At 38.1% G+C, this 15173-nt stretch overlaps 1 protein-coding gene across 1 annotated transcript in view; it reads left to right on the top strand.

The window, feature by feature from the left end:
- The window catches only part of LOC101388933 (protein FAM186A-like), a 44843-nt gene that overhangs the window by 15867 nt on the left and 13803 nt on the right, over nt 1-15173 (top strand). The window contains 5 exon segments of the mRNA XM_087442006.1: nt 9496-10689; nt 10692-11434; nt 11436-11870; nt 11873-12445; nt 12447-13441. Coding sequence (XP_087298132.1) covers nt 9496-10689; nt 10692-11434; nt 11436-11870; nt 11873-12445; nt 12447-13441 — 3940 coding nt within the window.

Genomic DNA, 15173 nt, shown 5'->3' with positions numbered 1-15173 from the left:
GGTAGTCAGAGTCCACAGTCCATTTTTAGTTTCTTTTAAATTTCATCCATATTAAATTCGAGCAACTACTAATCCACGCTAATTAAATGAATGTGAAAAAACATTTCACAAGTTGACTTGTAGTAGAACCATGTTTTTAATACAGCCTATTCCCCCAAATTAATCCCTGCAATTTCACGTTTATAAATGCATTTCACACTGACAAGAGTGATGGGAAAATTGATAGAATTTGCATTGATCCCAACTAATAGACCAAGAAAGTTGGACCCTCTGAAAGATCGTAATTTAGGTCTCTTTTAACTATTTTTTCCTTTTAATTTCACACTTTCCTTTAATAGGATCTTTAAGGTAAACATTCTTTTTCTTTTTTTTTTTAATTTTATTTATTTTTTTCCCCCAAAGCCCCAGTAGATAGTTGTACGTCATAGCTGCACATCCTTCTAGTTGCTGTATGTGGGACGCGGACTCAGCATGGCCGGAGAAGCGGTGCGTCGGTGGGCGCCCGGGATCCGAACCTGGGCCGCAAGCAGCGGAGCGCGCGCACTCAACCGCCAAGCCACGGGGCCGGCCCTAAACATTCTTTTTCAATTACAGTTTTCATGTTTGGTCATTTGAAAACAGTATTTATAACAATCATCTAACATTTCATTCACATAAACTTCTTTTCAAAAAAGAAAATAGACTGATCAATGCCTTCTGTTTATTAGAACAATGATAAAGACACTGTAGGGAGAAAAAGACTAGCAGATTGCATTTGCATTCTCATTTTACCAATAAAACCATAAAGTTTACCAGGAACATCATGTATTTGGTAACTCAGATCTTCTGGCCCTAAAATCATTAAGAATGATTCATGAAGAATCGGTTGATTCTTCAATGTCTGTAGTGTTTCTCGTGGTTTCACAAGATGGATACATTACTTCATACTCCTTACACATATCATCTGAAAGCTCTATGTTACCTGCATTAAAGAAAACATACTGACAGTAAATAGGAATTCTTTAAATCCTATCTTTAGGAACTCTGGGCACTATGTCTGTGATAAGATTTCAAGGAATTCTACGAGTTGAGAAAATGTCCTCACGGTTTTAAGCAGGAGTTCTCTTCCCAAAGGAGATAAGTTTTGACCATTATGGATAAGCTAAAATGACTAGCAATAGCTTAAACTTATATAGCACTATCTAGGTATCAGACAGCTTCATGCACTTTATCCACTTAATCCTCAGAAAATCCTACACCAAAAGCAATTACTATTATTATTAATGTTTTACAGACAAAGGAAACAACAAGCATGGGGGAGTTAGGTCATTGGCCCAAGGTCAAACAGTAAGTAAACAGTATTGCCAATGATGAGAGCGCTCAAAGTTAACCACTACGACACTGGGCCAGCCTCCAAAATAAAGTTTTTAAAAATAGGAAAAAAACATTGAGAAGACATGGAAAATATTCACAGAAACTTGGGGAAAAAAACAAAGCAAGTTGCTATCTTATTATAGAAATGATTCAATTTTGTGAAATAATGCAGAAGCATTAAACTAAATTGAACTAAAAATCACTGTTATCACTGGTTTCCTCTCAGTAGCAGCATTTCTCTTTTCATTTCTGTGCTTTTATGTATTTTCCTACAATTAACACCTATTACTTTTACAATCAGAAAATATAAAATGAAACATCTAAGATCCAAATTAAAAGACACATCCACTGGGAAAATCATTTTTGGCAAGCGACATAAAAGACTATTGTCTTCAAAGGAAGCTTATAGAGCCTACCAACTGATAAGAAAAGCAAAAACAAGCAAAAAAGACAACTCACAGCAAAGAGTACCCAAAAAGCAAATAAACATGGAAAAATGTTCAATCATACTTAATCATTGAATAAATGCAAAATAAATCAATTATTCCATTTTAACCTATATAGTGAATTTTTACAAATGAGAATGCCTGATGCTGACAAAGAAGCAGTAAACTGGGCAATGGTAAAAACTGTCATAACACCTTTAGAAAGCAATTTTGTCAATAGTGATATGAAAAACTTTAAAAATGTTCACTCTTTGACCCACTGCAGTGAATTTTAGCCTAAGGGCTTTGTACACAAGAGTGTCCTTTATAGAATTACTCAACATAAAGAAAAACTGGAAACTGAAAATGTCCATCAAAAAAAGTTGATGTGTTTTTCTATAACAAATAGACTTTATTTTTTTTTGTTTATTTTTTTTTTAATTTTTTGTTTATTGCAGTAACATTGGTTTATAACATTGTAAAAATTTCAGGTGTACATCATTATACTTCTGTTTCTGCATGGACTACATCATGTTCACCACCCAAATACTAATTACAACCCATCACCACACACATGTGCTGCATTATCCCTTTCACCCTCCTCCCTCCCCCCTTCCCCTCTGGTAACCACCAATCCACTCTCTGTCCCTATGTGTTTGTTTATTGTTGTTATTATCTACTACTTAATGAAGGAAATCATACGGTATTTGACCTTCTCCCTCTGACTTATTTCACTTTGTATTATACCCTCAATGTCCATCCATGTTGTCACAAATGGCTGGATTTCATCGTTTCTTATGGCTGAGTAGTATTCCATTGTGTATATATACCACAGCTTCTTTATCCATTCGTCCCTTGATGGGCACTTAGGTTGCTTCCAAGTCTTGGCTATTGTGAATAACGCTGCAATGAACACAGGGGTGCATGTACCTTTGCAAATTGGTGTTTTCAAGTTCTTTGGATAAACACCCAGCAGTGGAATAGCTGGATCATATGGTAGTTCTATCCTTGATTTTTTGAGGAATCTCCATACTGTTTTCCATAGTGGCTGCACCAGTTTGCACTCCCACCAGCAGTGTATGAGAGTTCCCTTTTCTCCACATCCTCTCCAACACATATTGTTTCCTGTCTTGTTAATTATAGCCATTCTGATGGGCGTGAGGTGATATCTCATTGTAGTTTTGATTTGCATTTCCCTGATAGTTAGTGATTTTGAAAAGTGATTTTGAACATCTTTTCATGTGTCTGTTGGCCATCTGTATATCTTCTTTGGAGAAATGTCTGTTCAGGTCTTTTGCCCATTTTTTAATTGGGTTGGTAGTTTTTTTGTTGTTGAGATGCATGAGTTCTTTATATATTTTGGAAATTAAGCCCTTATCAGATGTATGGTTTGCAAATATCTTCTCCCAGTTGTTAGGTTGTCTTTTCGTTTTGTTGATGGTTTCCTTTGCTGTGCAGAAGCTTTTTGGTTTGATGTAGTCCCATTTGTTTATTTTTTCTATTGTTTCTCTTGCCCGGTCAGATGTGATGTTTGAAAAGATGTTGCTAAGACCGATGTGGAAGAGCGAACTGCCTATGTTTTCTTCTAGAAGTTTCATAGTTTCAGGTCTTACATTCAAGTCTTTAATCCATTTGGAGTTAATTTTTGTGCATGGTGTAAGGTAAGGGTCTACTTTCATTTTTTTGCATGTGGCTATCCAGTTTTCCCAACACCATTTGTTGAAGAGACTTTCTTTTCTCCATTGTATGTTCTTGGCTCCTTTGTCAAAGATTAGCTGTCCATAGATGTGTGGGTTTATTTCTGGGCTTTCGATTCTATTCCATTGATCTGTGTGTCTGTTTTTGTGCCAGTACCACGCTGTTTTGGTTACTATAGCTTTGTAGTATATTTTGAAATCAGGGAGTGTGATACCTCCAGCTTTGTTCTTTTTTCTCAGGATTCCTTTAGCTATTCGGGGTCTTTTGTTGTTCCATATAAATTTTAGGATTCTTTGTTCTATTTCTGTGAAAAATGTTGTTGGAACTTTGACAGGGATTGCATTGAATCTATAGATGGCTTTAGGAAGTATGGACATCTTAACTATGTTAATTCTTCCAATCCAAGAGCACGGAATATCTTTCCATTTCTTTGTGTCTTCTTCAATTTCTTTCAGAAATGTTTTATAGTTTTCGGTGTACAGATCTTTCACCTCTTTGGTTAAGTTTATTCCTAGGTATTTTATTCTTTTTTTTGCAATTGTAAATGGGATGGTATTCTTAATTTCTCTTTCTGCTACTTCGTTGTCAGTGTACAGAAATGCAACTGATTTTTGTATGTTGATTTTGTATCGTGCAACTTTACCATATTCGTTTATTACTTCTAAAAGTTTTCTGGTGGATTCTTTATGGTTTTCTATATATAAAATCATGTCATCTGCAAATAGTGACAGTTTCACTTCTTCCTTTCCAATTTGGATCCCTTTTATTTCTTTCTCTTGCAAGTCAGTTTAACTAGAACAAAGGCTTCTTTTTTCATTTAAATCCTAGATAACCATGTTTGATTCATCTTTTGACTAAGGTTTAATAAAGAACTCCATCAAAATCCTTATCTCTTCCACAAAACTGCAAGTAAGCCCTTGAGACTACACAGTTATATAAAACATCTATCAAATGATGTAAATTGTCCAAGTGCACGCTGAAGCTACCTGCCAACAGACAGATAGTGTGTTAGCGCACAGATACTCTCCAATCACCGCAAATATATTCAAATTGTCCATAAAACTGATAGATCAATCACCACCTCTATTTCTAAGCAATATGTGTCATCACCAAATAAGCCAAAAGCAGTCCTCATTATTGGGCCATTTTAAACCCGTTCCTATCTGGGGAGAGAGAGAAATGAAAGGAAAAAAGGGAAACCAAATTCTTGGCAAAACAATCCTTTTGGTCATAAGAGATAGCAGTTTTAAGGTAAGAGAACCAAGACTTAGGAAAAAGTCACCATAAATACTGTGACACCATCTCTTTGGTCATACATAACCATTTTACTTGCCTATTTACTATCAGAAACAGAAATCTCATGCCACTTAACCCTACAAACGCTGAAAAACAGAAATAAAGTGTATACATTGATTAAACTTATTTGCCTCATAGCAGATTAATCATTCAGGTTTAATTTTTACATCTCCAATATTGAGAGGACCACTAAATTACAAGTACTTAAAAAAAAAAAAAGACAAAACAAAACAGAACAAACTCCTATCATTTCATTCAGTATGAAACCTCAGGATCCTCCTACTAGAAGATGCTTAGGGGTATTTTATGGAAAGTAAAAAGGAAAATTAAACTGGGAATTTTTCACCCATTCTGACAGAAGAATAATAACTAACATTTATGGAACACTCAATTCATCTTTATAGCAACTTCGGTTAAATACTATTATCATCCACATTTTGCAGATAAGGAAAAAGTTACTTTACTAACTGCATAGCTAATAAGACGGAGCCAGGATCTGAACCTAGGCAGTCTGGAGAGTCTGCCACTACACTCCAGTTGCCTTAGAGAAAACTTGAAGACAATTATTTACATAATATTTAAGGAATATTATAAGTCTCCTCACCAAGTCAAATGGTCGCTGGCCCCAGTTCTGCCTAGAGTGGCTGATAATCCAGAAGAAATAGATACAAAAAATGTCTACCAGATAAGAACTAGGGTAATTCAGCTCTGCAATGATTTCTATCCTAGGGCCAAAGTACAGCTAACTTTCAAATGAATGAATGAACCAATGAATGAATGAATAAATAAATAAAATTCACGGTAGTTTATGCAATAAAATTTACCCTCTATCACAAAGCACTTATCCTAATCTGAATTACTTTGTCTTCAAGTTCCACAATGGCAGTGACCTTGTCTATGGCTTACTGCTCTCTAGCACCTTGAACAGTGACTAGTACACAGGAGGCTGACAATAAAATTTGTGAATAAATCAATGAATGAATATACACTATATGAGTGTTTCTCAAACTTTACTGTGCATAAGTATCATCTAGGGATCTGGATAAAATGCAGATTCTATTCAGCAGTTCAGGGCCAGAGCCCGAGAGTCTGTATTCTAACAAGCCCCTGAGTAAAGAAGTTTGCTGCTGGGCTGGGGTGCACACTGTGAACAGCAAAGTAACTGGATGACCCTAGATCATTTCCCCCAAGCTTTCAGCAGGAATCATTTACTTTCCACTGTGGAAGAAAACCTGAAGTTTATTCATCAGTAAAGCTATCAGTAATAGCTGGTCCTCTAGTATCAGAGGCAAAAACAAGACTTACATCCCCAAATTCCCACTACCTCTATCCGATGGCATCAAACGATTGTTTAAAAAAAAACACAAAAAACAAAACTGAGGCCTCCATCGATCAGTGGCTTAACTTTTGGGAAGTCATGGATTGCTCTGGACATATAATCAAAATTACAGACTTCTCCCTAGAAACTTCTACATATAAGATTCATGAATCCCCTTATTAAAGAATAAGAATCCTATTATAGATATTTAGCATTTAACTAATTTAAACAGTCCTCAAAATACTGAGCCATTTTACTTGAGATTGGTCATCTGATAAAGCCAATGGCCCGCTATACAAACGAACTCAAAAACACTCACACCTCAAATATCAATACTAAATGTCAAAATAATCTTTTTCAGAAAAGGGCGCCTTTTAATTCCTAGTGTGTAGGAATTCAAGCCAGCAAACCATTTGTTCCTTTCAAATGAAAATGACCAGAAAACTGAGATGAGACTAATCTTTCCTAAGTATATATGAAAGCAGCTGCTCACATATACTGTTTTTATATACCAGCTACTACCCTACCTGCTTTACATTAACTGTCAATCCTCTTATCAATCCTACGAGATAGATGTGAACATTATCCTCTTATGTTAGCATTATCCTCAATTTACAGATAAGGAAACTGAGAAACAGGTTAAACAACTTGCCCAAGGTCATACAACTAGAAAGTGGCCCAGCCTGAGCAGGCAGCCTGGCCCCCGGAGTCCAGGGTCTTAACCACTCTTTTATGTAACCTTGTATATAAATGTATCTTATCATTATTACTCAATCACTACCCTCCTGTTTTTTTCCTTCCCCCAGCTCTTCTAGGTTTTAGTGATTAAGAATAAAGCAGCTATAAACATTCTTGAGCAATTTTTTTGTGTGGACATAAGTTTTCAAATCTATTGGGTGAATACCTAGGAGCATGATAAGACTACATTACTTCATAGTTAACTTTGTAAGAAACTGCCCAATTGTCTTCTCAAGTAGCTATACCATTTTTCATTCCCACCAGCAATAAACAAGAGTTCCTTTCGCTCATATCCTTGCCAGCATTTGGTATTATCAGTTTTTTGGATTTCAGCTATTTTAATAGATGTGTAACAGCATCTCATAGTTGTAATTTGCAATTCTTTATGACAGAATGATATTGAGCATCTTTTCATATGCTTACTTACCATCCGCATATCTTATTTCTTACCTTTATTTTGTTTTTATAAGTTGTACATGCATGCTACTTTGAGAAGAGTGTTATGGAAGAGTCACAGGGAACGGATGTGACAGACATTCTGTAATGCATTTAGAGAAGTGTTTAAAAATACATGCAATAAGGATGCTTATGAGAGTGGTACGTGCATACTACTTTGGGAAAAGTGTTATTTCAGGGAACGAATGTCTTATCTTTATTTAGAAGAATAGTTTTGCTGGGTATAGAATTCTTGGTTAGCAGTATTATTCTTTCAGTACTTTGAATATGTCATCCCACTGCCTTCTGGCCTCCATTGTTTCTGATAAGAAGTGAGCTGTTAAATTTACTGCAGTTCCCCTGTACCTGATGAGCCTCCTTTGATTGTGATGAGTCATTTTTCTTTTTGGTTTAAAGATTTTTTGTCTGGCTTTCAACAGTTTGACTATGATGTGTCTAGGTATGGATCTTATTGTGTTTATCCTACTTAGAGTTTACTGAGCTTCTTGAATTTGTAGGTTAATATTTTTCATCAAATTTGAGATGATTTTGCCATTATTTCTTCAAATATTTTTAATGTCCCTCTTTCTCTCCTCTTCTTCCAGGACTTCTGTTACTTGTACATTGGGATGTTGGATAGTGTCCCACAAGTCTCTGAGGTGTTGTTCATTTTTCTTTATTCTTTTTCCTCCCTGTTCTTCAGGTTCACCAGTCTCTACTAATCTAGTGTCAAGTTTGCTAGTTATTTTCTTCTGTCAGTTCGTCTGCTGTTGAGCCCTTTCAGTGAATTTTTCACTTCAGTTATTATACTTTTCAAGTCCAAATTTTCCACTTGGTTTTTCTAATTTCCATCTCTTTATTGATATGCTCTATTTGATGAGTAATTATCATCATACTTTCCTTTTATTTTAAAATATGGTTTCCTTTGGTTCTTTGAATGTGTTTATTATAATTGTTTCTTTTGAGGTTTTTTTTCTGATAAGTCCAATATCTGGCCTCCCCCGACTCTGACCCCTGAGACAACTTCTACTGACTGCTTATTTCCCGTGTGTGTGGGTCACGCTTTTCTGTTTCTTTGCATGCTTCTTCTATGTTTCTTTGCATGCTTCTTTTATGTTGAAAACTGGACATTTTATATAATATATTGTAACAACTCTGGATTCTGATTCTCCCTACAACCTCTGGGGTTTGTTTTTGTTGCTTTTTTGGTTTGTTTTTCAGTGGCTTGCCTGTCCTCCCCACAGTGTGCAGCCACTGTTATCTCTGACCAGTTATTTTTTTCTTTTTTCATTTTTGTTTTTATTTTTAAGCCTGAATTCCTAGGGGTCCCCTTTGGGTCAACATAGCTTAATGGTCAGTCAATGATTGGCCAATCATTAATTGATGTAAATTGACGCGGTAAGGCTTTTACTCTTTGCTAATGGATCTGTGTATGGGTTAAGGAAGTACTGTTTTAGACAATGCTCTTAGGCATGGATTTTTCCATGCTTTGCTCCAGATCAAATCAGCCCCCTCAGGCAGTAGAGCTGTCAATCTTCACAGCCTACCTCACTCTGGTAGAACGACCAGGACATGGGGCTGGGGAGTGGGAGATGGAAGTAACTCCAGGCTAAAACATCACACACTTCCACTGTTCTTACTGAAGTTCAGTAATTTTTCTTAAATAAATGCTTCTCAATTTGTTGTATGCCTTTGATCAATTTCCAAAGTCCTAAAATGCATGTTTGTGGCAGTTTTGTCAAGTTTTATCATTGCTTTTTTGGGAAAAAAAATTGCTGAGTTTCTCATTCAGCCATTATGGAAGTTCCTTCCAGTATTTGACTTTTGTTTGTTCTTTTGTGACCCTTTTGAAAGAACCAAGGTTAGCTTTGATTCAGAAAAGGGAGAAGAGAAAGACAGGAACCCAAGAAAGGAAACAGAAAGCACCAAGCATAATCAAAGCCAAAGGAAAGTTTTGGCTTACGTTATGTCTAATCCCAAACTGTAACTGAAGGTAAGTTGAGGTCACAGCTGAGTTCTCCTAAACTCTGGAAACAGAAGTTCTAGGTGATTGTGGGAAGAGTCATTCTTTTAAAAATAATACTATGTATTTTGGAGCCAAAGTTTTCTAATGAATCTTTGTCCTATAGCTATCTGTTAATTTAGGCTAAATTCCTTAGACTTAAGCATAGACAGAGCACAACACAAAAGAAGAAATGCAATCTCATTATTATATGGGTTTTTTTCTTCTAGCATCTGGAAGTACTCTATGGAAATCTTGGAAAGAAAGAGTCATAAAGCGACCTGCAACAGCCCATGCTTTAAGACCAGATCAGATGATTAGTGATGAACTTGCAACAAATACAAAAGTTTCAGAAATCCAAGACATGCTACAAGAACTTATAGGCACTGCACTGTTCAATAAATTGGAAAACAATGCTATTAAATATATATCATCAACAATAGTAAACCTTTCTAAAGCTTTGCGTGCACTAAATGATGAAGTAAAAGTTTTTAACCTCCAAAGTGCAAATATGTATATAAATGAGACAAGTGAAAGAGAAAAAGAGCTCTCTCTGAAGATAATACAAGATCTCAGTGAAAAAAATGAAATGCTTCAGCAGAAACTTCAAGATGCAGAAGAAATATGTGAACAGCTTATTCGATCCAAAGCTATAGTAGAACGCCAAGTACATACAGCGTTGCCCACATCAACCTTGAAAGTGTTACCTAAGCTTTCTCCACAATCATCTACGGTCATTAGCAAAGCTGATGTAGAAGACAGTATGGACAGTGTTTTGGCGAAAGAATTGGAAAATATTGTAGATGAGGCCCAAACAAAAGGGACCAAAGGCTCGGGGATCAAGTGGGACTCAACTATTTCATACACAGCCCAAGTTGAGAGGACTCCAGATTTAACTGAACAGCAATACCCTTTACCTGAAAAAAAACAGGAGAAGTCTTCTAGAGAGATTACTGAAGATATTACTGAAGATAAGATATCACTGAAGGAAGGTGATGTCTATCAGAAAGATGGGACTGACCGGTATCAATTACAGAAAACAAAGCACACAAAAGACCCAGATGTGCATGAGACCTCTGGACCAAATCTGAGTGATGACAAAGGTGAACACAACGTCTCAGAAACCAAACTTGATCACCACTCTGAGCTACAAGCACTGGGAAAGAAGAAAAATGAAAGAAAATCCTCTTCTGAAGCCAAATCAAAGTCATCCACTGAATCAGAAAGTCAACATGTCCCTGCTGATTTCCTTTCTACGAACATAAATAGCCAAGGTGGCAAAAGTGGAACCAGTAATGTGTGGGATCAATTCAGGAAGGTCAAACCTGAACATTCACTTGACAAAAGCCAGATTTCTTCAGAGAAGAAAGAGGAGCCCACCACTGAGTCAATGGCCAAAGAGAGCAAAAGTGAGATGAGTAGTCAAGAGAGCCATTCAGGTTGATCCAACTTGATTATTCCTCTGAGAAAGTGAAAACAACAGGAAAAAAACACTCTATTTCTCTAGGAACCACCACAAGCAAAGAAGGAAATACTGAAGAGAAGGACGTGTTAGTCTTTGACAAGAAAATCAAATCGCATGAACTTGTTAAATCACAGTCTAGGATAACTAAAGAGACTTCAGAATCTACCAGAGCTCTAGGAAGTCTAGATGGCAAAAGTGAACAGAGTAACCTAGAAGAATTTCAGAAAGCCATAATGGCTTTCCTAAAAGAGAAAATTGATAACATAGGAAAGCCTCTGGATAAAAAGACTGTGCCAAGAGAGGAGTTATTATTAAAAACTGCGGAAGTTGAAAAATTAGGAATCATAAAGGCAAAAATAGAGGAATATTTCCAAAATGTGGCTGAAACTGTAACAAAAATCTTGAGAAAATACAAAGATATAAAACATGCAGGACAAGTTGCAGAGAAACCTCTGAAATGAGAAAAGGTAGCCTTATTTATGCCAGGATTGCACTTTCAGAAACCATTTAGCGCGAAGTCTGAAATTAGCCCCTTACTCTCACATAAGAGCATGGACCCAGTAATTGACAATTTAATACAAATGATCTTAACTGAGATAGAAAGTGAAAGAGATGTTCCAGTAGACTCAATAGGAGGGAGAGATCACAAGGAGAAGGAAAAACAAAGGCAGGAGGAATACTTGCAAGAGGATCAAAAAAAAAATGTTTGGTATGAGTCTCAAAACCCAGTTGGAAGAAGAAAGGAATCTCTGGAGGAAGAGCTATGAAATGACAAACAAGAATTTGGAGAAGGAAGAGGCACGGCTCCAGAGGAGGGAGGGAAAGCAAGCGCAACAGAGGCAGAAACAGCGGCAGGAAGAAGAGGGGTGGCAGGAACAGCAAAAACAAAGGAGGCAGAAGCAGATTGAGCGAGATGAGACCCAAAAGCAAAGGGGAGAGGAGGGAGAGGAGCAGCAGAAGCCACGGCAGCAGCAGCTGGAAGCGCGGAAGCAAACAGTGCAAGAGCAAGGGGTGCCCTTGGGGAAGGAGAAGGGGCGGCAGACGAGGCAGGTTCCGAAGGAAGTGAGGCACGGGGAGCTGGAAAGCAGCTGGGAGAAAGAGGAGGAGAAGCAGAGGCCAAGGAGAAAGCTAGAGGCAGAGCAGAAAGGCAGAGGCAGAGAGAAGCACAGGGTCAGATGAAGACTAAGCAGAAAAATTCCGAGGAGCTAGAAGAGATCTTCGGCCAAACTTCAGTGACATTGTCTCCCAGGTGGACGAGCACACCCAAAGACACCTCCCAGTCTCATCACAGAGAAGAGTTCCAGCGGAATCTCAAGACATTAGATGTTCTTGCTGACGGGAAGCACCCCGTACCAATCACTCCTCCCACCTCCACACAATCTTCTTCACCAGGGCCCTTTCCTATTTCTGGACAGTCTCCCACAAAGTCCATGACTCTCACCCCTCAGCAGGCCCAGGCCCTGGGGGTCAGTCTCACCTCTCAGCAGGCCCAGGCACAGGGGATCACTCTCACCCCTCAGCAGGCCCAGGCCCTGGGGATCACTCTCACCCCTCAGCAGGCCCAGGCACGGGGGATCACTCTCACCCCTGAGCAGGCCCAGGCCCTGGGGATCACTCTTGCCCCTGAGCAAGCCCAGGCCCTGGGAATCACTCTCACCCCTCAGCAGGCCCAGGCACAGGGGATCACTCTCACCCCTGAGCAGGCCCAGGCACAGGGGCATCCCTCTTACCTCTGAGCAGTTCAAGGCATTGGCGGGCACCCCCACCCCTGAGAAATCCCAGGGTTTGGGAGTTACCCTCATCCCTGAGCAAGTTTAGGCATTGGGACCTCCTCTCACATCTGAGCAGCCCTAGGCATTCCAGCCCCCGGCCGTCCATGAGCAATCTCCCTATCTACAAGCCCCTTCTACTCTTAGGCAGCATCTGGCACCATGGACTCTTCCTCGGCAAGCTTCCTCACTATGGATCCCTCCTACCCCTGGGTATCCCCCAACACTATGGATCCCCTCAACCCCTGGAAAGCCCCAGAAAGATCTGTCCTCTTCTGTTTCTAAGAAAAGTAAGGAAAGAATGGCAAGTATTTCTTCTCTGAAATCTGAATCAGCATTGGCCCATCCCAGGGCTCCAAATGTCAAGACAACTCAAGCTCCTTTCACCACTGAGAAGTTCCAAATATCAGAGGTCTCTGACACTTCTGAAGAAATCCAGATACTCCACGATCATTTTTCCATGGAACAGTTTAGAACATTTCAGTCCTATGTCATCAATTATAGGACACCAGTATCACAAACCCCTGACATTGATGAGGGGGCCCTTCCCACCTTCATGAAGACTGTAACATCACTACCTTCTCTTACTACTCAGCTACCCAAAACACCACAGATCTCACCTTCTGAATGGGACCAGAAATCCCGATTTCCTCCTACAGACAAGCCCTGGATGCTGACTTCAGCTTCAGTTACCAAGAAACCCAAGATGAGGGTGCCCCCTTCCTCTCCACAAGAGCTCAAAGAGCAGAGGTATTTTGTTGACATGGAGGCTCAGAGGAAGAACTTGATACTCTTAAGTCAGGCCACAAAAGCTTCTGGACTCCGTTCAGAGCTACACACAACAGCCAGAAATCTCATAATTGAAACACTTCATACGGACACAGTTCGGCTAGGATAGCTGTTTCGCAAGTACATCGCCTATAGGCTCATCCAGCGTGCAAGGTAGATGTAACTATTGTATGTCCAGTTTTCTGGTTTAGTCCTGATTTCAAATATCCTCCTCATTGCCCTATAAGTATATACGTATTTGTCAGATCAGACGTTCTAAAAGATTGTCTTATAGAAGGTCTATGACATAGAAACCTATTTAAGATAGCAAAAGGAGCTACATTTTTTAGGAAATAAGAAATGTCATATAACATGATCCATTTCATCCATTTATCTTTCTAGCAGAGACGCTGAGATGTATTTTGTGGATCATGGTTGATCTCCAAAACATTAACTTCAAAAGTTTAGAGATGCTTCCAGTTATTCTGAATTTCTTTCATCTTTTTGGGTTCATCAGAAGATGAATGCACTTAAAATGGGAGATGGCAGGTTATGTACAAGGTGTTACCATGGCAACTTTGCTGCTGGAGGGATCTGGAGGAAACAGGTCCTGGTCCTGATTTTTAAAAATTGCAAACATCAGAAACAGGTTGGGGAAAGTGACAATTGGCCTGCCATCCTTAGCATTTGTGTTTGAGGCTACCAACCTATTATTTTGGGGGAAGTTTTCTAGCCTAAAATTACAAGATGCCAAAATAAAACCTATAATAGAAAAGGTCATTATTAATTATAGGAACAACTTATGTCATTTATTCAACAAATATTTAGTGGACGCCTACTATGTGCCAAGCATTGTTCTAGGTGCTAGGGATACAGCAGTGAAGAAAACAAAGTACCCTGTTCTCATGAAATTTACATTTTTGAGGACTGAATTCCTTTGGGAACTAAGGATTGGAACAACAAGGTGCAGCAGAAGAAAGGCTTATCCGAGATACAATCGGAACTTGTAATTTCAAAGCTTAGGTAATCTGAAATTTATTAAAAACTGTTTTACCTGATACCCGTCTTTAGTTTTCTCTTTCCAGACTGAATAGTCCTAGTCTTCTAAATCTGTTTTTACATATAACATTTTCATCTACTTGAGAATTTTAAATAACATGTTTCTGGTCATTCTCTAGTTCCCTTATGTCTTTTTCCCTCTGTTATATTTAAATTTAAAAAGAATAAGTAGTACATTCACCAGATATAATATTTTAAAAATACAAATGGTGGAGTGAAAAGCCTCCCTAATAGTCCTATCCCCGGCCATTAGACCCCTCCCCTAGGGCTACTAATGTATGTCCATCCAGAAATACTTTCTGCATAGGTAGAAAAGTACATATGCTCTTTTATCCCCCTTTTTACATACTTTAAAGTTATGATGTTTGATTTTTTTTATAACTTAACTTAGATATTAGCAATTAGATAACTTAGGTATTAATATATAAAGAGCCTACTCACTCATTTAAAGCTTCATAGTATTACAAAGTCTGGACTTATCAGAATTTACTTAACCTTTAATGGACATTTATGATATTTTCAAGATTTTGCATTATAAATATATACTTCAATGAACAATCTTGTATACACCTATGTATATATACGTGTATGTTCCTAGAAGTAGAATTTCTGGATCAAAGGATAAGTGTTTTGTAATTGTGATGGATTTTTGTCAAATTGTTGTCCAAAGAGGTTGTAACAATTTACATATTGGTCAGCATTATGAAAGAGTATTTCCCTACATCAAGACTAACATGAAGTATTACTAAATTTTTTGTTCATTGCCAATATAATAGATGAAATATGGCATTTCGCAGCTTTAATTTGCATTACTTTTATTATGGGTGAGGTTGAGCATCTTTTCATA

The sequence above is a fragment of the Ceratotherium simum genome, chromosome 17 (genome assembly GCF_057802395.1).
Source record: "Ceratotherium simum simum isolate JZ-2026a chromosome 17, ASM5780239v1, whole genome shotgun sequence".
Lineage (NCBI taxonomy): Eukaryota > Metazoa > Chordata > Mammalia > Perissodactyla > Rhinocerotidae > Ceratotherium > Ceratotherium simum.
Note: the sequence above shows the minus strand (reverse complement) of the source record. Positions and strands in the feature narration are given on the sequence as shown.